Source organism: Lycium barbarum, chromosome 4, assembly GCF_019175385.1.
Source record: "Lycium barbarum isolate Lr01 chromosome 4, ASM1917538v2, whole genome shotgun sequence".
NCBI classification, from domain to species: Eukaryota; Viridiplantae; Streptophyta; class Magnoliopsida; order Solanales; family Solanaceae; genus Lycium; species Lycium barbarum.
Window position 1 is genome coordinate 196,444 of NC_083340.1, and position 22,707 is coordinate 219,150.

Here is a 22,707-nt window from a genome sequence, read left to right on the forward strand (position 1 = left end):
GCTACAAGAATGTGCCAATTTGGCGGCGGACTCGGTATATATACACCATTTTTGTAACGAGAGATATATCTGCTCTAAATCACAAAATTGATGGGTATATTTGCACCTTTTCTCGATAATTTAATTACTACTCCTTTCTTCTAATTTAAGTATCTTACTTTTTTTTTTTTTGGTTATTTAGTCTGTTCCAAAAAGATTGACTCTTTTTATATTTAGTAAGTTAATAATTGAAACATCCTACATGATAAGTTTATAATCACAAGATACAAAAAAACACTTTAGTACATAATATATGTCTTTAATTTAAAATTACAAGATTAAAAAAATTCACTTTTTTTTTTCAAATTTAGTACTTAATCAAACTAACGGCCCATTTGTCCATAGATACCAAAATAAATTTCACTTTTTTTGGAATTTTGCAGTTAGAGTTGGAGAGTTGTGTTTGACCATAATTTTTAAAATTATAGTTTTTGTTGAAATATAGTTGTAAAAAAGTGGAATTTTTTTTTTTTTTTTTTTTTTATATTTTTGGAATTCTAGAATACAACTTTAAGTTATATTCGAAATTCTTATGATCAAACGCTGAAAAGTGAAAAAAAAATTCAGAATAAAATGAATAATTTTTATGGCCAAACGCCCACTAAGACACTTATAGCCTGTTTGGTCAAGTTTATTTTTCCCCAAAAGTACTTATTTTTTCAATAAGTGCTTATTTTAAAAAAAGTGAGGTGTTTGGTCAAGCTTTTAGGAGAAAATAAATGTTTTTGGGAAGTAGCCGAAACAGTTTTTCAGAAGTTAAAAAAAATAGCTTTTGTCCAAAAACACTTTTTTGAAAAGTACTTTTGAGAAAAATATATATAGAAACACTTTTTAAAAGCTTAACCAAACACTAATTACTGCTCAAAAGTACTTTTTAAATTAATTGATCAAATATAAATTATTTTTAATCAAAAATACTTTTGATAAAAGTATTTTTTAAAATAAGTTATTTTTAGAAATTTGGTCAAACAGGCTATTAAAATGAGAGTAGAAGGAGGCACATGTGGGGAAGTTGCTCCGTCCACGGAATTAGAAGAGGGTATTAAGTTGGGTTGATAAATAAGAAGCGTCCAAGACTTATAACACAAGTGAAAAGAGAGATAACAGCCCAGAGGTCGAGATCCGGCGACGTTCGTCGGATTTCGTCCTAACAAACTGCATCTCCGGCGTACGTCTTCTGTTTAAAAATGAAGGGGTCGTGCACTCTGGTTGCTTCCATGCTTGCCGCTTCTACTGTGGCTATTAGCTCCACATCCTATTCCTCCCCACATGTCACCTTTCCCTCCCCTTCTACCCACGTAAATCTCCTCTCTACTTTTCTTCTTCTTATTAACAATGCTGCTAGTTATTGCCCTATGATAAATTAAGAAACATTATTTTGTATATCAGGGGAGGGAGAAGCTCAGATCTGACAAGTCAAGGAAATTGGCATTGACGTCGTCAGAGGAGGATAAATTCGCACCTAGGTTTGACGGCCTGAGGTTCATCGAGACTCTGGTTACGGCTCATAGGTGAAATTGCAGGCTCGTTTTATAGGATTTGAGGAACCGATGTAGCATTAGCCCCATTTGTTTATCGATTGAAATGGAAATGAACATGGCATTGTTTGTGCAATGTGATTGATTGAGGAGTTTTATTTTTCTTTAAACCCTTATTATTGCAAGTATCTCATTTCTCTCTTATCAATTTTAAATTGTCTCCAGTTTTCTATTACTAATTAGAAATGCTTGGTTAATCATCTTTATTCAGCGGCCTGGATGTATAGCTGTTGCTGTTAAACAGTTTTATTGCTTTGTTTTTTTGGGAGGAGAGTCTTGGAGTAACTGGTAAAGTTGTCTGCATTTGACCAGGAGGTCACGAGTTGAAATTGTGAAAATAGCCTCTTGCAGAAATGCAGGTAAGGCTGCGTACAATAGACTCTTGTGGTCCGGCCCTTTTCAGATCCTGCGCATAGCGAAAGCTTAGTGCACCGGACTGTCTTTTTTTGAGCTTGATTTGGTCGCTTATGGCAACAATACATTAGAATTGCCTCTGTTATGGTTCGGAGCTGAAATTCTAAAGAAATGAGGCAAGATAAAAGAGGGGAAAAATAAGAGCTATGGAAAAGAGATGCCACAAATTGTAACATTGAAATCAGGTAGAAGCGGTAAATCTTTTTCTTTACCATAATGTATAGTTCAACTACTTTGTTGTTGACAAAAGAGGAGATGCAAGATAAGGTAAACAAAAGAGGGCCCCTGAAATCATGCGTGAGGATGATGATCTCTTTCCATCCATCCTACACTCCAGCACTTTTTGAGTTCCAACTATTTCCTTGTTCACTATTTATCAATTGGTCCGAGAACGTTGTCAATCGCTGAACAAATCTATGTCGCCCTTGGTGTGGCGAACATGAATTCCATTGTGCCATGTTCATAACATCAACAAATGCAACAGTCTGTCTAGATTCTGGTAGTTATTTTTTTAACCAAAACATTTCAATCGGGGTGGCTATATTTGAATCTCCTTGATTTTATTTTGAAACTTGGCTATTTGAGTCTTGAGAAAAGCTCGCCGTAGCTTTGGCCGATGACAGAGTAATCAGCTCATAGTCAGACTGAGATACGATTGGCCATGACGCCAGGATTTATCTTTACAAAGCACAAGTATTATTTGTGATTATTGTCTGATCCCCCAGATAAATTATACTCCACAAATAGAGAGAGGCCCCTCCCTCCCTTCTTAAACTACAGAGAATCCCATCGCTACGGGCCATTATCTGCAAAAGCTTATGATGTATGGCATTCACAATTTCTTCCTACTTGGCCCCGTCCTTTGGTTATTTTCTGCCAAGTGGAAGAGCATACAATACCTTAACATTATGGGTAATGTGTTACTGGGTCACGTGCAGCTCGTGTGTGTGTTAATTGTCAGACACCTTAGTTTCATTTTTTAACGATCCCTCCTGTGAGCACTGTACGTATCAATTTTGTAATAAATTCATTGGTGGTGAATACATTACTATGTCAATCATCATAATAATAGTATTAACTATGATTTGCCTTTTATTTTGATCATACATTTTTCTTCCTAGAACGGCTCAAATTAGTGCAAGTTATATTACGCTATACTAATTCAATCATTACAAACACATATTTTACCAAACCAAGCAAACTGATCTATCAACATGTCACTCCCAAGAATTGTGCATTCGTAATTAGATCTTCTTTACCACAATAAAGGAAATATCGATAATTGTGTTAATATGTTGGTTTGCATAACTTGTCTTCAACTGCCTATAAAGCTAATAGGAGGGAGTTGTGAATTTGCGGTAGCATGTTAGCCGCTCAAAATGAACGTGTGGGAAGTGTGCAAGAAAATCGTGGATATAAAAATCTAGTTGATTATAGCAAGTACATAACATGACATACATACAATTGCGATAGGAGATCCAAATTGGTCCATCAAATTGACACAAAATCTAGTGGGAGAAATGGATTTCTAGTGGTAATGGTACGAGCGGTTTAGCTAATCACATGTGGAGGTACTAGGAGACAGAAGACCATATCACATCAACAAGAGGGGGGGGCCCATTGCATAGCCCAAGTTGAATTGTAGCCGTGCATTAAGAGAGGCCCTAACGGCGTCGTTAGCTCAACTTGAGAAAAGATGTTGATAGCTAAAGCCAACCCAGCATATTCGCAGGAGCGTTTGGTGAAAAGTCCCTATAATACAGTGGGTCCACAACCACAGGGATAGCCACCCACTATTCTTATGACACGTGTCAACGTACCTCTGAATCTGCCAGCCACTACAAATAAGGAAGAATCAGCCATTGTTCCTCCTCACTCATTCACATTCCACAAGCCAGTTCCTGTGAAGTGGTAAATTTTACTCTTCTCATCTTCACTTCTCTGCCCACTCTTTTCCTAGCTATCTCCAAGTACGTGATCAGTATGTTTCTTTGTGTGGGATTTCTGATGTTGATTTGTTTTTTTTTTTCCCATAATAAATAATGCATGTTTAGATTCTATTTAAGTATAACAATTAGAGTAATATGAAGCACAATTTCATATAGTCAAAGAAAATCAATAAAATCTTGTAAAAGATCAGATCATAACATAAGCATATGTCCCCATAACGCTGTCATTCGTTTAGTGAAGAACATATATAGTTTTGTTTTAAAACAGTGATAGACCTTCAGTCTTATTTTGTACTTATAATCAGAGGCGGATCCAGGATTTAAATTTTATGAGTTCAATCTATAGAATTTTAGCATTGAACCCATTATATTTTTAAAATTAGGGGTTCATATCTACTATTTATTGCAATTTTAATAATTTTTTACACATAAATTTAGGCTCCGCGTTCAAAGTTTGGGGTTCAGTTGAACCCCAACCTTATAGGCTACATACGCCTCTGCAGTTATAATCTTTGACTCACGGAGCAATTCTTCATTAAAGCTTTTATTTTTATGTTTTGTTTCATTTCTTTACTATTTCACTGGTAAAGGCCTAGGCACAGCTCGATCTTGATTTCCCTTTCTTTCGTTCTTTTTTTCTTTTTTATGTTGAGCAGTGGTAACGTGATCAGAGCTGATTTATTCTAATTTTGCTTTTGTCTGCTCATTTACTAAAGTCCTCGGGAAAAAGCAAATCTTTTATGCATCCACCTTTTTGTGGTTGATTCTTTAGCCCAAAAAGTGCAAGTTCTCTGCTTTGCATTCTGCATCTTTATACGAAGCACAAAGTCCAGGTAATGGTTCACTTTTAGAGTGAACAATGACTGAAAAATGATGACTTTAATGCTCCCCTTGCATGAACCTGTGCATCATGGATTTAAATCAAGCCATCATATGCTGGCCTAGTATTTAATTTGGCTCTCATTCTCATATGCCCCATGATTGCTTTAATTTCGTCTTGCTCTATCTCTTGTAATAGGTTTATATTAGGAACATGTCGAGAAACTTTGATTTATTTATTGCACGAAGAATTGGTAATAAATGTGAAGGCTCTTATGTGCTTTTTTTTTTTTTTTTTTTTGGGTCAGAAATCAAATCCTGGAGGGTAAAACATACAACAAAGTTTTGCAATTCTATATCTGTTTTTAAGTTGGTCAGATACCGGGTATGTTGTCGTTGTTTAAGTTGGTCTGACACTGTAGCTTAGTATCTCATAGATTCTTATTCTAAACGCCATTAAATCCACCCCTTTTTGTAGACTGAAGTACCGCAGATGGCAAGCATCACAGCTTCACACTTTGTGTCAAGATCAAATGTCCGAAGTGGAGCAACTTCAGTAGACGCCAAAGCAAACTTGTCAAAGATAGGGCTGAGGAACCATAGTGTGACGCACAATGGGTTGAGGGCTGTTAACAAGGTTGATATGCTGCAATCAAGAACTAAAACTAAGGTAACAGCCAAGAAATTCAGCAAACAGGGATCCAGAACAGAGACGGAGAGGCCATCAGGTACCATTGTTTGTGGAAAGGGGATGAACTTGATCTTTGTGGGAGCTGAGGTGGGTCCCTGGAGCAAGACTGGTGGACTAGGTGATGTTCTTGGTGGACTACCACCAGCCCTGGCAGTAAGTATAAGCCTTTGGTTTGGTTATTATTACATTTGTCTTAACTTGTCTCAACACATGATTATCATTTAGGCCCGTGGACATCGGGTAATGACAGTATCTCCCCGTTATGACCAATACAAAGATGCTTGGGATACTAGTGTTGCAGTTGAGGTACTCCTGTCTTAACTGCGTATTATACAATATATCTCTTCCATTCCCCGATTCAAGCATGTGACCCCTACTTCGTCTGCAGATCAAAGTTGGAGACAGCATTGAAACTGTTCGTTTCTTTCACTGCTATAAACGTGGGGTTGATCGTGTTTTTGTTGACCATCCAATGTTCTTGGAGAAAGTAAGCATATTTTGAACCCTTAAAGAGGTCCTGAGGAATACGTCAATGTGAATACACAAAACACGTCATTTTGAATTTCATTTGACTCTGCTGGTGCTTTTACCCTTTTAAGGTTTGGGGCAAAACTGCTTCAAAAATCTATGGCCCCAAAGTTGGACAAGATTATGTGGACAATGAACTTAGGTTCAGCTTCTTGTGTCAAGTAAGTTACCTATTGTACTGTTGTCTTGACTTTATGTGGCATTTTACTTTTCTATTTAATCATTTTTTAACCTTGTTTTTTTGTCACTTAGGCAGCACTAGAGGCACCTAGAGTTCTGAATTTGAACTGCAGCAAATACTTCTCAGGACCATATGGTAACACCTCCCAGTTTCAGAAAGCACCTTAGCAGTCACAGTTATATCCTTGTATGTAATCATCTTTAATTTGCCTATTTCTGCAGGAGAGGATGTTCTCTTCATTGCCAATGATTGGCACACAGCTCTCATTCCCTGCTACCTGAAGTCGATGTACCAGTCAAAAGGAATCTATCTGAATGCAAAGGTAAAATCTGTTTGTATTCACTTTACCCTGCGAATCAAGGAGGTTGTATTAATATATGATAAATCTCACATTGCCTCCAGGTCGCTTTCTGCATCCATAACATTGCCTACCAAGGCCGGTTTCCTTTCTCAGACTTCTCTCTTCTCAATCTGCCTGATGAGTACAGGAGTTCTTTTGATTTCATTGATGGGTATGAATTTTATGCTTGGCACTAAACGATCAACTTTAGAAGCTCTTTTGATGCTAGTAAATTGAGTTTTTAAAATTTTGCAGATATGAAAAGCCTATTATGGGTAGGAAAATTAACTGGATGAAGGCTGGAATATTAGAATCACATAGGGTGGTTACTGTGAGCCCATACTATGCCCAAGAACTTGTTTCCGGTGTTGACAAGGGTGTTGAATTGGATAATGTCCTTCGTAAGTCTTGCATAACTGGGATTGTGAATGGCATGGATACACAAGAGTGGAACCCAGCAACTGACAAATACACCGATGTCAAATATGATATAACCACTGTAAGATAGGATCTTTCTGACTTCAGTATTTGCTAAAATATATTCTATATTTTTTCAAAATGAAGGAGTTCTCGCTAATCAAAATATCTATACAGGTCATAGATGCAAAGCCTTTACTGAAGGAGGCTCTTCAAGCAGCAGTTGGCTTGCCTGTTGACAAGAAGATCCCTTTGATTGGCTTCATAGGCAGACTTGAAGAGCAGAAAGGTTCAGACATTCTTGTCGCTGCAATTCACAAGTTCATCGGATTGGATGTTCAAATAATAGTCCTTGTAAGTACCGAATAGTCTCGTGGTGTCTGCCTTGTTGTGTTTACTTGTGGCCAAATTGAAATTGACCTGCAACTTGTACTATGCGTCAGGGAACTGGCAAAAAGAAGTTCGAGCAGGAGATTGAAAAACTCGAAGTGTTGTATCCTGACAAAGCTAAAGGAGTGGCAAAATTCAATGTCCCTTTGGCTCACACAATCACCGCCGGTGCTGATTTTATGTTGGTTCCAAGCAGATTTGAACCTTGTGGTCTCATTCAGTTACATGCTATGCGATATGGAACAGTAAGAACCATAAGACCTTGTTTAGCGTCTAAGTAAAATACCCCAAGCTTTTTATTGCTGAAAATTGGTTATCTGGTTTTAACATAATCATCTATGAGTCAGGTGCCAATCTGTGCGTCGACTGGTGGACTTGTTGACACTGTGAAAGAAGGCTATACTGGATTCCATATGGGAGCCTTCAACGTCGACGTATGTTATTTTACATCAATTTTGCACTTGTAGATGGTCCATATATACCCCATATTGCACAAACATTAATTTATTGCTTTTTGAATTTGGTCAGTGCGATGTTGTTGACCCAGCTGATGTGCTAAAGATAGTAACAACAGTTTCTAGAGCTCTTGCAGTCTATGGCACCCCCGCGTTTGCTGAGATGATCAAAAACTGCATGTCAGAGGAGCTCTCCTGGAAGGTAGGCATCAATTTGATAATTTGTGTAGGCCCTGCAGTTTGTTGTTCTCGTCAATCACTGATACCAACTGATGTGTTCATGCAGGAACCTGCCAAGAAATGGGAGACATTGCTATTGGGCTTAGGAGCTGCTGGCAGTGAACCCGGTGTTGAAGGGGATGAAATCGCCCCACTTGCTAAGGAAAATGTGGCCGCTCCCTAGATGAGCTCTTGGTTTTCCTTCCTTATTTCAATAATAAGGTCATTAAGCTAAACTATGTAGAACCCTACGGGATCGATCATCTACCATTTTATTGGTTTTTGCTGGCAAGCAGCATATCAGACTGTAAAATCCTGGTTAACGTTTTCGTAGGGAATTGAAGGGCTATTTAAGGTGGAGTTGAGGTGGTGTGGATCAAAGACAATAGGAAATAGTTACTACTAAGCAGTACAACTAATAGTAATGTAGCATAAATAAGCAGCAGCTAATATGTGTGAATCCGTTGTACCTCTTCTTGCATAATTACTTGCAGTACATAATGAGAAATTACGGAAGGAATCATGTTTCCTTACCACTCATGCCCCGTTCCTCTTTTCTCCTTTAATTAATGAATGAGGCTTTCATTTAATGCTCCTCCGGAAGTTGATATCTACATTTTCCGCTTCATAGTATGATCCTCCACGTTCTCATTATTCTGCAGAATCTTTATAGCACATATTTGGAGTGTTGGTAGACACATGTATAGCCAATGGAAAGAAGAATATAGTTATAGCCTTTGGGCCACATGGGGACGGACCATTATCACGTTCTTATAAACGAGAATGGAAAAGGGAGAATTCTGCCTAAAATTTGTTGAAAAGAGAATGGAAAGAACTCAAATCAATCAAACAAGGTCACAATCTCAAATTAGTTGGTTGGTCACATGAAAGAAGAGCTTAAACATGTGGAAAATTTCTTCCAAACAGAATAGTGGTTAAAAGATAGGGCGAACTTTGAGCAGATATCTATGACTATTGAATGTTACTAAATCATATTTGCGGCGTAGAAAGGAAAGCCGAAGTGAAATGGGAAAGGAAAAGATATGTCTTGGAAAAGGATTTTTTGAAAACATTGCAAGATGGCATCATGGCAACATAAAAAAAATGAAATTCTTCATTTCACATTAGCAATTGTCAACAAAAACTGTATTAGACGTACTATATTTCGCTAGTTAGCTTAGAAGAATAAAGTAATGCAGCCGCTTTGTCATTTGCTGATTGATCCATTTATTCAGAGGTAAAATGAGCAGTTGATTAGAGGCTATGATTGATATAATTACCTCAATAAGTTGGAGGTAACAAATCATACACCTGTATTAGGTGTTAACACCATATGAAATATATTAATGCTAATGCTAATAATTAAACATTAGAGTAAAAATACATTATATAAATATAATCATAATTAAGCGGTGAAAATGTACACATACCTTACGGTTTGGCCTAAACACGCAAGTTTTTACGGGTAACAAGCATCTCAATGTTAGTCCATTTCGAATCAAAACTTAATAATTGCAATTAGGTATCACCGAAACTTTTTTTGACATTTTACAACCCCCCCATCTTTTTTTGTCTGCTACATATTCATAAAGTAGTATGATTGAGGAGCGGAATGGACTACAGCTCAATCAAGGCATCTGCTTTACATAAATCATATAACGGCACCTGTCTACTACTCTATTATTATTTGTCCACACATCACAATTCACAAGGAGATCAGAGTTGTCTCCACAAGGGCCAAGGCATGTGACTAATGCTTTCAATTATATCAATTTGAATCAGGATGCTCTGTATCTATATTTTATTCGGCTCCAATCAATTTTATATTTGTATATACAAGCTTTCTAATGCCACTAAACTAGTGTATTTAAAGTGTTTTTAGTTTTATTCTTTCGTCAGTGTAAAGCAACAAATTTTAATTACGTTAAACTAAAATGCTTTTAGGACAAAGATCTTTATTTCCCAAACACAAGTTGATTGTTTTTTCCTAGATACTGAATTTTAAAGAAGCATCCGCCGTCAATAATCAATCTTTAACGACGTTACTTATAACACACTCTCCACTCACCACTCTCTCTTTCATACCTTTTTCTCTAAGCTTTCACCATTGCTTTCAGTCTTTCTTTCACCCTTAGCTCCTTCTCCATTTGCTCCTTCCATGATGGAATCCCTCACATTGCTACTTGCATGCATTTTTCTAAGCCCTGTTATTGTGGCTTCTCTTGGCATCAACTACGGTCAAATCGCCGACAATCTTCCCTCACCGGAAAATGTGGTACCTTTAGTCAAATCCATCGGAGCTACCAGAATCAAGCTCTACGATGCTGACCCGAAAGTCCTCAAAGCCTTTGCTAACACTGGGGTTGAGTTCATTGTCAGTCTTGGTAATGAATACCTTGCCAAGATGAAAGATCCTTCCAATGCTCAATCTTGGGTTAAAAAGAATGTCCAAGCTTACTTACCTGCTACTAAAATCACCTGCATAGCAGTTGGTAATGAAATTTTAACCTTTAATGATAGCACCCTCACCGACAATCTTCTTCCTGCTATGCAAAGTGTTCACACTGCTCTTGTGAATCTCAAATTAGACAAGCAAGTTACTGTTACTACTGCACATTCTCTTGCTATTCTTGAAACTTCGTATCCACCTTCAGCTGGAGCTTTCCGTAAGGATCTTGTGGACTGCGTTACACAGATCGTGGATTTCCATTGCAAAACTGGGTCACCTTTTTTGATTAATGCTTATCCTTATTTTGCTTACAAGGGAAATCCAAAGCAGGTCTCTCTTGATTTCGTGCTATTTCAGCCTAATTCAGGTATTCTCTACCAGGGTTTGAACTTGAAATGATTTTTTATTTTTGTATTGAGAAAGTAATAAGAGTTGGTGACAGGTATCGTTGATCCGGAGTCGAATCTCCACTATGACAACATGCTTTTCGCTCAGATCGATGCTGTTCACTCTGCTTTAGCTTCAGTTGGTTACAAAAACGTGTGCGTACAGATCTCAGAGACGGGGTGGCCGTCAAAGGGAGATGAGGACGAGGCGGGAGCTACAGCGGAGAATGCTAGGAAATACAACTGTAATCTCATGAAGCTTATTAGTCAGAAGAAGGGAACACCTATGAAGCCTAACAACGATTTGAACATATTCGTGTTTGCTTTGTTTAATGAGAATCAGAAGCCTGGTCCTGGCTCCGAGCGAAACTATGGCCTCTTCAAACCTGATGGCTCTCAGGCATACCCCTTAGGAGTTCCCGCAGTCACCCTCGGTACTAGTAATACCACCTCTGCTACTTCTGGATCTCCCACGGCTACTACGCCATCTGCCTCATTGCCCCCAGCAAGCTCCTCCTCCGGCTATCTAGCCATTACTTCTGATTCCGTCAGTATTTCTTCTTTTTCCAGCTTTACATTTTACTTTTTATGTTTAATACTTTGGCTTACTTCCTAAGTTTATATTCTCTAAATGCGACTGATAAAGGGCCCAGCCGAATTGATACCATTTGAGTTTTACATTTCAATAAAGGTATATAGCTTGCAACTGAAAGGTGAATTCAAGACTGCTTTTGTTATACCCTTTGAAATTATTCAACCAAGAAATGTGGTGCTAGTAAGAATTTTGGCAATAATAGCAGACTTATGAAATATGGCAAGTTTCGGTACAGTTCGTTGCTACAAGCAAGCATGAAGTTACTGCAAAATCTAACCAAAACTTCCTGTTAAAACTTTTGACCAAGGCTAAATGATACTATTTCTCCATACTGCTGATATTCTTGTGCTATTGCCTTTCTATTTCAGGGGAGAAGTCCTGCTCACTGCAAGTGCTCGCTTCTCTACCTTGTGGCTTTTATTTCACTGGTACTCCATCTTCAATGTTGAGCTTTGGACTATGGATATTTCGACGAAAGGTGTACTCTAGTTTCTCCCCAGCCCGCATGGAGAATCACTCGCTATCAATGACCAAGTGCAAGTGTGCAACTTTGTAATAGCTATCAATCATAGCCTTAGACGCAGTAGTGTTTGTATTCTTTGATTATTTTTGATGATATTGATCAGATAGTAGCCGCCAGTTTGGTCATGGCATTAGATTTATAAGATGATAGCTGGGACTTTGTTGCCATCCTATACGCTGTCAAATTTTATGGAAGTGATTTGTTCTAGTTTAAGGCTGTCATTGATATTTCAGTTTTAATCAGTTGTACCTTCGTCAAATCTTTTACTCTGCTCTCTACAAGAATTCAGTTGTTTCCATCTAGACCTTCAAAGGCAATGGTAATCACAATAAATTAGAAAACGATAATAACAGTTCTAGTAAAACCAGCTGATATATCATATTAGATTGAAGGGTTTGGCCCTTAAATACAAGTGTTTTGCGAAAAAATGAGAAAGATAATACTACCCTACAAGAGTATAATGCTTCCTACGAAAACTCGGATACCAGCAGACACCCAAGACGTACAAAATTTCACTAAAAATATTGAAGGCCTCACCCAGTTTCTGTTTTACTCTCGGTGCCTCTATTTACTGATACAGCACCAACATCTAATCGCCTAGGAGATAAAGCCCCAACGAAGTTAGCTAACTCACAGACTAGCCCTGCCTGTCAGCCAAGAATTACGCAGTATTTGCAGCAAAAAAGGGAGGATCCACCTTAGCATACAGGGATAAGAGCAAACAGTCTATGGTCTTCAAGAGCTTCTATGGCACTGGGATGACCCTCCCACAACTCCATTTTGTTGAGCTTTAACTCTTCGATAGAACAACACATAAGCAGCTGATGTTTTGATATCAGATTCAGCGACAGGTGAAACATGGGAATCATCAAAATGATACCATCTGTCGTCATCAATCAACTGCAAATTATTAAAAGAACCTGTCAGTTGTTTGCAAGTATACAATGAACCTACAGTCGACCAAGACCATCGGAGCCCCTAGGACGTGACTCGGCTCAATATCTATATAAATTAACTGCTCCCGATTTATTGCTAGCTCGAGAGAAATATATTCTTGGTAGCAACTACTCTTCCGAAAACATTCAACTAAAAGGACAAGACAAATTAAAAAGTACCTTGCAGTAAGCAGTGTAATGCCCACCACCTAGTCCACCATAATGGTTGCTTATTGCATATAGCTCATACAAATTGGAGTCAGATGCATCCTTACTTTTCACATACTTGCTTAAATCCAGATTATGTATGGGAAAATTCACAAACGTATCAAGCTTGTTCTTCAGCCATCGGCTATAAGAGAACCGCTTTAAGTGGAAAACAAGTATATCCGGTAATCTCCATAAATCTAACTTCTTGGAGGCTTGTCTATGCTCCTTGCAGCGAGGACAATACCTGCATTACAATTATAACAGACACTTATATCCACATGAAGTAGCGTTTTTCAGACTGTTTTGCCGTGTTTTTAGGAGTGATTTTTTGTAGTCACCGTAAGTTTTAAAATCCATTATGTTAGTTGGACCAAAGGTGCTCCACTTTAGCAAACTTAAGGGACTGAAGATGCTCAGGGTTATATTTAATGGACAAAAATAGACCTACGCCTATAGATAAGGGACAACTTTGACTAAAAACTCTGACGTGGACAACAAACTGCTTAAAAGAAAACATCTCATAACATACCACATATCATCTGGTCCTAAAGGTTCCTCCTTCAGGAAGGCCTCCAAGCACGAAAATAAGGATATAGCTTCTTGCTTGGTTTTCTTCACCGTAAGTCCACTTTTGTGAACCTCCGGAAGATCTTTGAGGTAGCTGGCATCATATAGCTCGTATTCCTTCTCAGTCCAATCCAACGCCACCTTTAGCATTCTAACTGGTTGTATCACTGTATCTTTTGAAACTGGTCTGCAGGTGGTACCCCGATCATCAGTTAGACAAAGATGAAATGCCAGCTCCATGCTGGAATTCCCCGCTGGTTCTATGCACTCTGTTGATTGACCTTCATGACCAAATTGGATAGTACAGCTGTTCATTGGTTCTTCAATTGTTTCCGAGGGAGAACCATTTTCTGCACCATCCTTAAGACCGGATGCTGATGAGATGAATGCTTTTCTTCTTAATGGAGCAAGCACCTTATGGACAGCAAAATCAATATCAGCTCCATCACGTGGGTCTTCCAAGAAAGTAACAAGTGGTGTCGAGAACAACTTCCTCTCCCTGGCCTTCGAACGGTCTATGATACACCTGGAGAAAATGCATGATTGTCAATGACAGGTGAAGAATAAGCTATAGCAAGTGTAGTCAAGACACCACTCCGAATAGCTACTTTTTCTTGATGAGTGATAAGTAGTATTACTAGGTAAAAAATCAACTAAGAAATTCAGAATTAACCTCATTCTTGGTTAGCATTAACCTCAATAATGAATTTATATTTTATTGAATATGAACACACATACACCCCAAATTGAGAGTATTCACAAATTCTCAAATCCACATTTTCACTCAAGTTGCTAGAAGTAATGGGGCAGCTTGCTAGAAAAAAAATAACAGCATTTTTAATTTTAACAGCTTATAAATTAGCTACAAGATTCAAGATTTCTTTTTTTAAAATAAGTACCAAAGGAATTCAAGGATTTAAACTTACTTTTCCTGGTACCTGTGAGTAATCTCCAGTCTTGTCAGTTGTGCCACCCTTTTGGGGAGTCTGTATGCAACAATATGTTCTTCATCCTTAATTGAACTCAAAATCTCTGTAGGATTCTCAAAGTATCGAAATACCCGGTGATCATAGACCTGTTCACGGGACTTTTTATGAAACAAACAGTAGCACAGTTCGAACAAACCAACACCAACACAAAAATAAAAAATGTACATGCGTGCGCATGGGTCCGATGCATAATGTGAACAAATGGCAAAAAAATTACCTCTGCGAGTAGCAGGTATTCATCAATCCTTAAGCAGCATGCACTTTCTAAAGCCTGTGTAAGATCTTTAATATAACCATGTTTCAAGACGGTAACGGTATATGGCATTGGAAGGCCACTGCCATCACTGTAAAACACTGTCACTGTCATTGTCCTTGTGACTGTTGAAGGAAGGGGTAGAGACAAATACATGAAGGGATCAAATGTTATTGAGATTTTGTTGCAGTCTGGACAAACCAGTGTAGACTTATATTGGCCCTGCAATAAATAGCTTCAGTATGAGTGAACTTGGTGACCATATACACTAAAACAAGCTAGTTCCCTCTAACAAGCAAACATCAATTTCAGATATTTTATCCAACAGAGTTCTATCCAAAGATTACTGACAAGTGAAATAACCTTAGTAGAGAAAAAAAGTGGTGTGCTTATTTTGAGGCTTGTCTTTTTATGAGAAAACTGAAATTGTAGAAAGGCTATATGTAAGGCTTAAAGAGGTGGGATCAATGAACAGAGAAAGAGATTAGTTAGCCCCTAGCAGAAAGAAAAAAGAAGTGATTATCAGCCTCCAGTAAGTGTACGGCACTGTAGAACTCAAGCTGACAGAGGGAAGAGTAAAAGAAAAAAATAACAACAATTCCCAGGACTAGAATATAAAACCACTACAGAAAGGTCAAGCAAGAAACAGTCCTAGTCAAATTTAGAAATTTAGTACAGGAAGACATAGCAAATAAATCAGAGACAGAAAATGACAAAAAGATGAGAACCTGGCAAGTATCAACTATAACGGAGTCATTTCTGGCTCTGTGGTATCTCCAGAGCTCATTAGCAACTTCTTCATCTGGACGACCATCTGAGTCCTTTGTCTCAAAATATGGCTTTTGCTTAACGCGATTTAAATCTTCATGTAATCCGTCCAAGAGGAAGGCAAGTAGTTCCTAGAAAGAGAAGCATAACACTTACTTTAATATCTAGCAGCATTTTAAGAAATGTGTTCAGAACATAAGAGGCAAAGGAAACGCGCCAGGATCAATGTTGGGTGTTTAGTATTTACTATTTCTGTTTTCTCGACCCTACCTAAGTACTGAGCTACCAATCCCTTACTACTACCATCGCTTATTGCTTCATTTTCTTTCATGGGTGTAGCGCGTTTTTTTCGGACCTTATCCTGAACTTGAGGCCTGCTGCTCATAGAGGGAAGAACTACCACCAATAGTCTAGATCTAGGCAACGAAAAACAATAGGCTCTACTAGCTGGTTATACATGTTACATTTATCTAAGAGTTCCACTATCCACTTATGGAGGCAATAGAAAACAATATTTTAGGACATAAAACCTAAATTGTATTTAAATAAAGATACATATATGATATGTAACCATTTTAGTATCATCAGATGATACAGAAGCATTCCCAAAGACCAAAATTAGCATTAAACACAACCTATAAAAAAATATGACATTCTCAGCCAAGACGAGCCAAACCAACCTGAGAATCATGCTGATTATATCCACTAAATTGGGGAGCAAATCGACCAAGTTTTCCCTTGAATGCACGAGGTGCAACAGGTGTTCGGCCAGAGGACCATAGTTTCCTCAATAGTTCACCAAATGCAAGTGCAAGCTCACCCTGTAAAACTACAACATCTATTAGAAACTTAAATACAGATCCCCCCTAACAAAAACTTCACAGCATTGACAAAAGAAGCAACTTTACATGCATCCCCAAAGGATTCTGTCTGTTAATCTCATCATTGTAATCTTGCAAGAAGTAATCGGCGAGAGGAGGTGTATGCACCAGACACTGAAGTGCACTATTCATGAAGCATGTGTTGCCCAGATTGGATAATCCTGCCAACCCTCCCCTTTCGCCTTTACTTGCAGACCGCAGACTATCATATCCATCCTCCATGTCACCATAACTGGAGTTCAAAGAACTTCCTTGATATGCATTGGAGCTATATCCAGCAGACAAACCATTGGACAAAGTTGGACCGCCAGCAATTGTGACGGATGACCTAGGAGGCTCAACTGGAACCAATGCCAAGTCGTTTCCGGTTGAATCGAAGCCAAAACCAGAAGGCAGCGATCCTTCAGCTTGCACCTCCAGGAGAATCTGGCAGGAGATCATTACAGTAAAAAATTAACTAGAAAGAACGTAACAAAAACATGTTCGTTTTCTCTGAATTCTATAGTTTTCATGGCATTAATAAAGTGATAAGGTACATCATAAGTTTCCTCCACACTCTATTCTCCATCATAAAAGCTCTAAATCTTAGCAGAAGCATTTCCCCAATGCTTTACCAGAAAGTAGTCATCCCTCCCTCATTTCATGTTTAATTTGGAGGGAATATGGGTTCCAGTTGAGGAAGACAATAGGTAATTTACTGATTGTGGTCGAGTAAGAAGCAATGTAAGGAAGAAACCGGGAAAAAATGGTAAAGGAAACGAGACAGAGAGAGCAACTCTTTGAAAGCTGAAAACAAGGATATTAAGCAAGCTACTGGTCAGCTATTACATTTTTTTGACAGTTCAAACTTGTCTATTTCCTTTTTCATCCAAACCTCTTTAAGTAAAACTATTAGCCATGTAACGAAGAGGATCAACATAATTCATATTGTCCAATTAAAATGTCCCAATTGAAACCATTAACACCAAAACACCAAATAAAAAGTAAAAACATAAATATTAGCAATGTTACTCGTAGAAGCATGTTTTACAATGAAGTTTTATTTTAGTGACTTCCACACTCTCAACGATGGCAGAGCCAAAAATTCTGATAAGGGGATACAGAAAAGGCAATAATTGCACTCTTGGATTTGAACTTTGCGACCTAAAGCAACTTTGAGCCACTTTTGTTGATACACTAGAAGCTTCCATTATATCAAGATTCAGGGGGTTTCAACAAATATACATACACCAAAAAAATTCACATAATTTTCCAACGAATGTAGCTCCGCCCCCTGACCCTCATTTTCCTTTCAAATAATGCTAGTCAAATATATGAACATACATCAAATGCTAAATAAACAAATACTCCCTCCATTTCTATTTGTATGTCGTAACATGACTGGGCACGAAATTCAAAAATGAGATGACTTCTGAAACATTTGATCTTAAATATGTCATAACATTTGTCTAGCACCTTTGAAATTTGTGGTCTTAAGTATGTCATAACAATTTTGTTGCTACAACAACTTGCTAATGAGCTCAAAATGAGAAATCTAAATTAAATATACAAATTTCCAATTAACTTATACAGGTATTAACAATGCGGAGTTTAATAAGGCCAACTGAACCTTGTATTCAGATATTCAGCGATTATTTTTTCTTGTACAACAGAGCAAACATTGTATTACTAATGCGAAATTTTATGTTCCGTAATGTGGAAAACCAAACAACCCCTCTTGCTAATGCATATCACTATAAGCTAGTCTTTCTCAATTTCCATAGGAGAACACTAGTAATGTACAGAGTGCATATTGTATGAGAAACTCACGTCTTGATCCATCTGCAAGTTGGAGTCCTCCAGTGTTTGGTTTGAAGCAACTAACTCTGTATGTTTTGTTTTATCAAAATAATCCCAGATGTGTGCCTGTGTAATCCAGGAAATGAAAGAACGGTAAGGATTTTGTCTCAATTCTTAAAAAAAAGAAATCTGCTTAATGACATGAAATAGAACTAGACAATGTCCTAATTTTAAGAAGAAACAAACCTTTTCTGGCGCTATTCCTTTGAGTCTACACACTATGCTATAGAGTTCATGCAAAGATGCCTGAAACATATCACACCATTTTAAAGTAACTTAATAACTGAAAATATATATTTAAAAAGCAGAGCAAAACGCCAAAAAAATAATCAGAAGATACAGCTAGTACAGTCACATTGACGAATATCCCGGGAAACAATGAAATGGAAGAGCCGTAACCTTATTGATCTGCCTCCACATAGCTAACAATTCCACATATTACTAAGTTAAAGAGGGAGCAAAAGTACATAAGCAGACCACCACTGCTCAACTAGCAACTTTATGTATGCTTCCAATAGCAGATCAGACATCATTCTCTATGCCCCACCCAGCCACCCTTAAATTTTTATCACATTTTCAAATTGATAATATTAAGGACAACAATGACAATAATGATGACAATGAGAATATCTATATCCCACAGCTATATATTTAAACTGGAAACAAGTGACAAGATGACTGAGATTGTTACAGCAAAAGCAATCATCAGATTGTGCATTCACCAATGTTATTCTTACACTGCCCAGAGACGGCCAGCTGAATGGATAAGCGGATGTACACTGTGTATGATTAGAAATACAAAGCAATAGATCATGGAACAAGAGCGCACCCCGAAATTAAGCGCTTTTTTGTTTTGAAGCAGCAAAAAAATTGACTCCATATCTTCTAATAGAAATTAGTGAGAGACCAAATAGAGAGACAAGGCCATAACATACCTTCTTACTTAACCTTATAACCTTGTAGCTTTTATCTCTAGTATCAAATAAATTGAGACATAACGGGAACACCTCCACGCTAAGTTGCTTGGCATCTCCGACTGAAATCATTTTCCGAGGTAATGCTGGTCCTCCTTTGTACCTAAAGGCAGTGAGTGGGTAACCAAAAACAAAAGATTAGGAAAGGAAAGCAAGTGAAAATTCCTGATACTTCACTCACAATAATAGCAGATCACTAGCATGCATCCACAACCTGGGAAAAGAGTAGCATGTGCATCCTAGGGCAAAGTCAATGTTTCGTACAATCAGCTCTATAAGAGCTTTTTGAGCACCTATCATAGATGCAATTACTTGTGAAGTAGAGCTACTGCTCCAATTCGTCTCTCCCTCCGGCTCTAAAAGGATTTTTTGAGACCATAACTAGCACAGACACAGTTATTGGCGAGAAGGAGAGCTACTGCTCTAATTCAGCTCCCCTTCCATTGAAAATGAAAAAAATTACTCCCTCCGTTTCGAATTTAAGTGTTTTAGTTTGACTATGCACGTATTTTAAGAAAAGGAGGGAGATTTTTCAATCTTGTGGTCTTAAATTAAAGATGCGTGTGATGTACCAAAATGCCCTCTGAATCTTATGGTAAAAAACAAGCCATGTAGAATATCGGAATTAAAAAGTTACCAAATAAACAGACTTAAAAGAAAAAGTAAGATACTTCAATTGAAATTGAGGGAGTATTAAGGAACAGAAAAATACTTCTAATCTTGACAGTCGACTATAACCATCCATAGACAACTCTTTCTGACCAGTGAAGTTCCCAAAAGAAAACCATAGGGAATTTTGCATAGCTGTTGTTTAACAGAAAATGCCTTCAAGAAATTGGGAGCATATTCCAGAACAGTATTTTCTGGAACACCATAAGCGGTGTTGCCAAGATAAGTTCCACTGCACTGTCTGATAATGGAAGGCTGAAACAGAAATATGCAAGAAAAACTTACCACTCGGAGAGCTTCTCCCATACTTCTTCTGGGACCAACACATAATCACGCCCTTCTTCCAAAGTTCTGAGAAGTTGTGGATCATCACCTCCATTGTCAACCTCCCTAATTATTATATCACTATTATCGATCGGTCCAGGTCTATTAGCTGAATTTGGCAAAAGTGAAGGCTGAGATTCAGTAGCATGCTCGTTAAATGGATAAGCACCGAGAGGCTTCCCAATGTACCTCTGCCAATCCATGAACCACCTAAAAATACAGACAAAACTAAATGAGCATGCCTTTTCGCGTTTTTCCCTTTTTGACATGTTATAATTTTCTTCTTTTAGCAATTTGAAAACGCTTGTAGCTGCAACATACTACCTATCTAAACAGCATCAGTGAAACCAGAAATAACCAAGCAGTTAGGAAGTGAGCAGAGTTGTCTCCAAATCAATTTGTTATCTGGAACTGGTTGATGTGTCCATAGATAACCATATCATGGAGCGCAAACAAAATTGCAAAATGGTGATCTCAAGAGGAGGGAAGATCTGAATAGCATATAAGTTTGCCTCTACTACCTGGTCAATCTTTTGAAAACATGGAATGAATCATAGTGACTGTAGTGCTTCAGCACTCAAAGAAAAGAGTTCCTTTTCTTTCATATAGGAGAGAAAACAGCAACCTTTCAATTTTAATGTTTCACGAGGAATAGAGTGCCCCATATTACATTTTAGAAAGCCACTCAGGTAAACTAATATAGTTATTGACAAGTACAAACATAGGAGGAGGAGCTTTTACATAACTGGATTCTAAAACAGTAAATAGAAAGAAAGACAAACTGAGAATGCTTGTTCGAGCAAATAGGACACCTGTTAGAAAGGACATAATAGGTATTGCCTAGTTTCAAATTGGATTCAGCTTTGTTGGTAAGCTCCTGAATGATGCTAGCCTCTTCTTCAGGGCCAGGCAATTCAATAGATCCATTCTCCATCGAATCGGGAATCGTCATCATCCACTCTATTTTAGAGCATAAAAAGAAATAGAGTATAACGAAAGGAACCCTAATAGATCCGAAAACCGAAAAAAGAAGCCTAGATTACGGGAGGAAGAAACCCAAATTGATCTGTGCAAAGGAATACGCGAACCCTCTCTCTCTCTCTCTCTCTCTCTTTTGAGTTTTCGTCCACCAAACCTTTTTATATATGCCCCCCCAATCACAACCTGTAAGCTTGGCATTCACTAGTATTTTTTTTCTTTTCTTTTTGAATTCCACTAAACTACCGTATTTACTAGTTTTATATACAAAAAATTGTAAATGCTCCAAATATTTAAATTACCTGAATATTCAACCAACAAACACAATTCCGCCTCTCCTTTTCTTCTTTTTTCTTGTTTCACTAAAATTATGATGAAAAAGCTCACACAAAACTTGATCCAACTCGAAAAATGTTACATTCAGTTTTGCGATTTCGAGATTAAAGCATTATAAATAACTTTTATTAAGTCAAAAGGCTAGAAGACCTAAAAGCTACTCCATCATCAGTCTCAAAATAAGTTTTTAAGTAGTATATAATTTGCCAATCTGCTGTGTGAATCACAACATAGATTTCTTATTATACTTGAAATAAGATATACATATTAGAATCATACAAAAAATATACTTGCTAAATCACAAATTTGTATAATTATGAATATTTCAGAGTGTTTACGAGATTGTGGTCGAAAAAAAAATTATTCAGCTCTTCAAACAATAATTAAAAAAAATAAGAACTTCAAAATAATAGTCTCGTCTCGTAATATCTAAATTTTTATTTTTCGGTGTACTTTATTATCAATTGCAGCTCACTCCAAGACCCTTATTCGAAATGCTAAGATGTACGTTTATTATGCATGTTACTGTTTTGGTTAAAGAATAATATGTTTGTGCATGTAATGTTTTTTCGAAACCAGGCTAACAGTAAAAAATTCATGTACAAGAAAATGACAACCGAAAAAGCAAAAAAAGGAGCTTAAACTTGGGGCAAGCATCAAATAGAGAGGGCTTCAAAAGCACTTTGCGTAAGCTGTTCACTCTGACCCAAATACTGATGAAAAAAGCACTCAAAGCATCTTTCCACAAGCATATCAGAATTGCTGAAATGTGCCCTAAACGGCTTAAAACATAAACTTCTGCTCTAGATATTAGGGCGGGGCATAAATACCGATAACCGAAAAATCGAATCGAATCGAACCGAAACTTCAACAAACCGAACCGAACTAGTTTGGTTCGGTGTTTGGTGTCCACCTTCAAAAAACCGAAACCGAAATAGCCGAACCGAAGTTTGATAAAACCGAACCGAAAAAACGAACACACACTGAAATTTAATACATTACCCAAAAAAATTATATAGTTCAGGCCCATTAAGTTTAAAGCCAAAAAAAC

The 22,707-nt window shown here is 37.6% G+C and overlaps 3 protein-coding genes across 7 annotated transcripts; 2 read left to right on the top strand and 1 right to left on the bottom strand.

Moving 5' to 3' along the window:
• The first annotated feature begins 3,749 nt into the window (after window positions 1–3,749).
• On the top strand, window positions 3,750–8,570 carry LOC132634694 (granule-bound starch synthase 1, chloroplastic/amyloplastic). 4 transcript variants are annotated; one of them, XM_060350700.1, is made up of 15 exons: window positions 3,825–3,902; window positions 5,068–5,144; window positions 5,238–5,603; window positions 5,676–5,756; window positions 5,839–5,937; window positions 6,050–6,139; window positions 6,231–6,294; window positions 6,381–6,481; window positions 6,562–6,671; window positions 6,755–6,998; window positions 7,094–7,270; window positions 7,360–7,551; window positions 7,654–7,740; window positions 7,835–7,963; window positions 8,048–8,570. In XM_060350700.1, the coding sequence occupies exons 3-15, from the start codon at window positions 5,253–5,255 to the stop codon at window positions 8,162–8,164; spliced, it is 1,842 nt and encodes a 613-aa protein (XP_060206683.1). In that variant the 5' UTR covers window positions 3,825–3,902; window positions 5,068–5,144; window positions 5,238–5,252; the 3' UTR covers window positions 8,165–8,570. The 4 variants fall into 4 exon arrangements, with proteins under 4 accessions (XP_060206685.1, XP_060206683.1, XP_060206686.1 ...); XM_060350701.1 differs by having other exon boundaries at window positions 3,837–3,961; XM_060350702.1 differs by lacking the exon at window positions 5,068–5,144 and having other exon boundaries at window positions 3,750–3,902.
• Window positions 8,571–9,700: 1,130 nt separating this feature from the next.
• Window positions 9,701–12,192, top strand: LOC132634696 (glucan endo-1,3-beta-glucosidase 11). Its single transcript, XM_060350706.1, has 3 exons — window positions 9,701–10,796; window positions 10,872–11,362; window positions 11,779–12,192. The coding sequence occupies exons 1-3, from the start codon at window positions 10,139–10,141 to the stop codon at window positions 11,857–11,859; spliced, it is 1,230 nt and encodes a 409-aa protein (XP_060206689.1). The 5' UTR covers window positions 9,701–10,138; the 3' UTR covers window positions 11,860–12,192.
• Window positions 12,193–12,286: 94 nt separating this feature from the next.
• Window positions 12,287–21,516, bottom strand: LOC132634695 (ubiquitin carboxyl-terminal hydrolase 9-like). 2 transcript variants are annotated; one of them, XM_060350705.1, is made up of 13 exons: window positions 21,155–21,516; window positions 20,304–20,552; window positions 19,311–19,452; window positions 18,562–18,621; window positions 18,346–18,441; window positions 16,564–16,962; window positions 16,336–16,476; window positions 15,616–15,786; window positions 14,852–15,109; window positions 14,584–14,720; window positions 13,608–14,171; window positions 13,049–13,322; window positions 12,287–12,833 (listed from the first exon to the last, which is right to left on the bottom strand). In XM_060350705.1, the coding sequence occupies exons 1-13, from the start codon at window positions 21,295–21,297 to the stop codon at window positions 12,669–12,671; spliced, it is 2,799 nt and encodes a 932-aa protein (XP_060206688.1). In that variant the 5' UTR covers window positions 21,298–21,516; the 3' UTR covers window positions 12,287–12,668. The 2 variants fall into 2 exon arrangements, with proteins under 2 accessions (XP_060206688.1, XP_060206687.1); XM_060350704.1 differs by having other exon boundaries at window positions 14,572–14,720; window positions 21,155–21,514.
• Window positions 21,517–22,707: the final 1,191 nt, after the last annotated feature.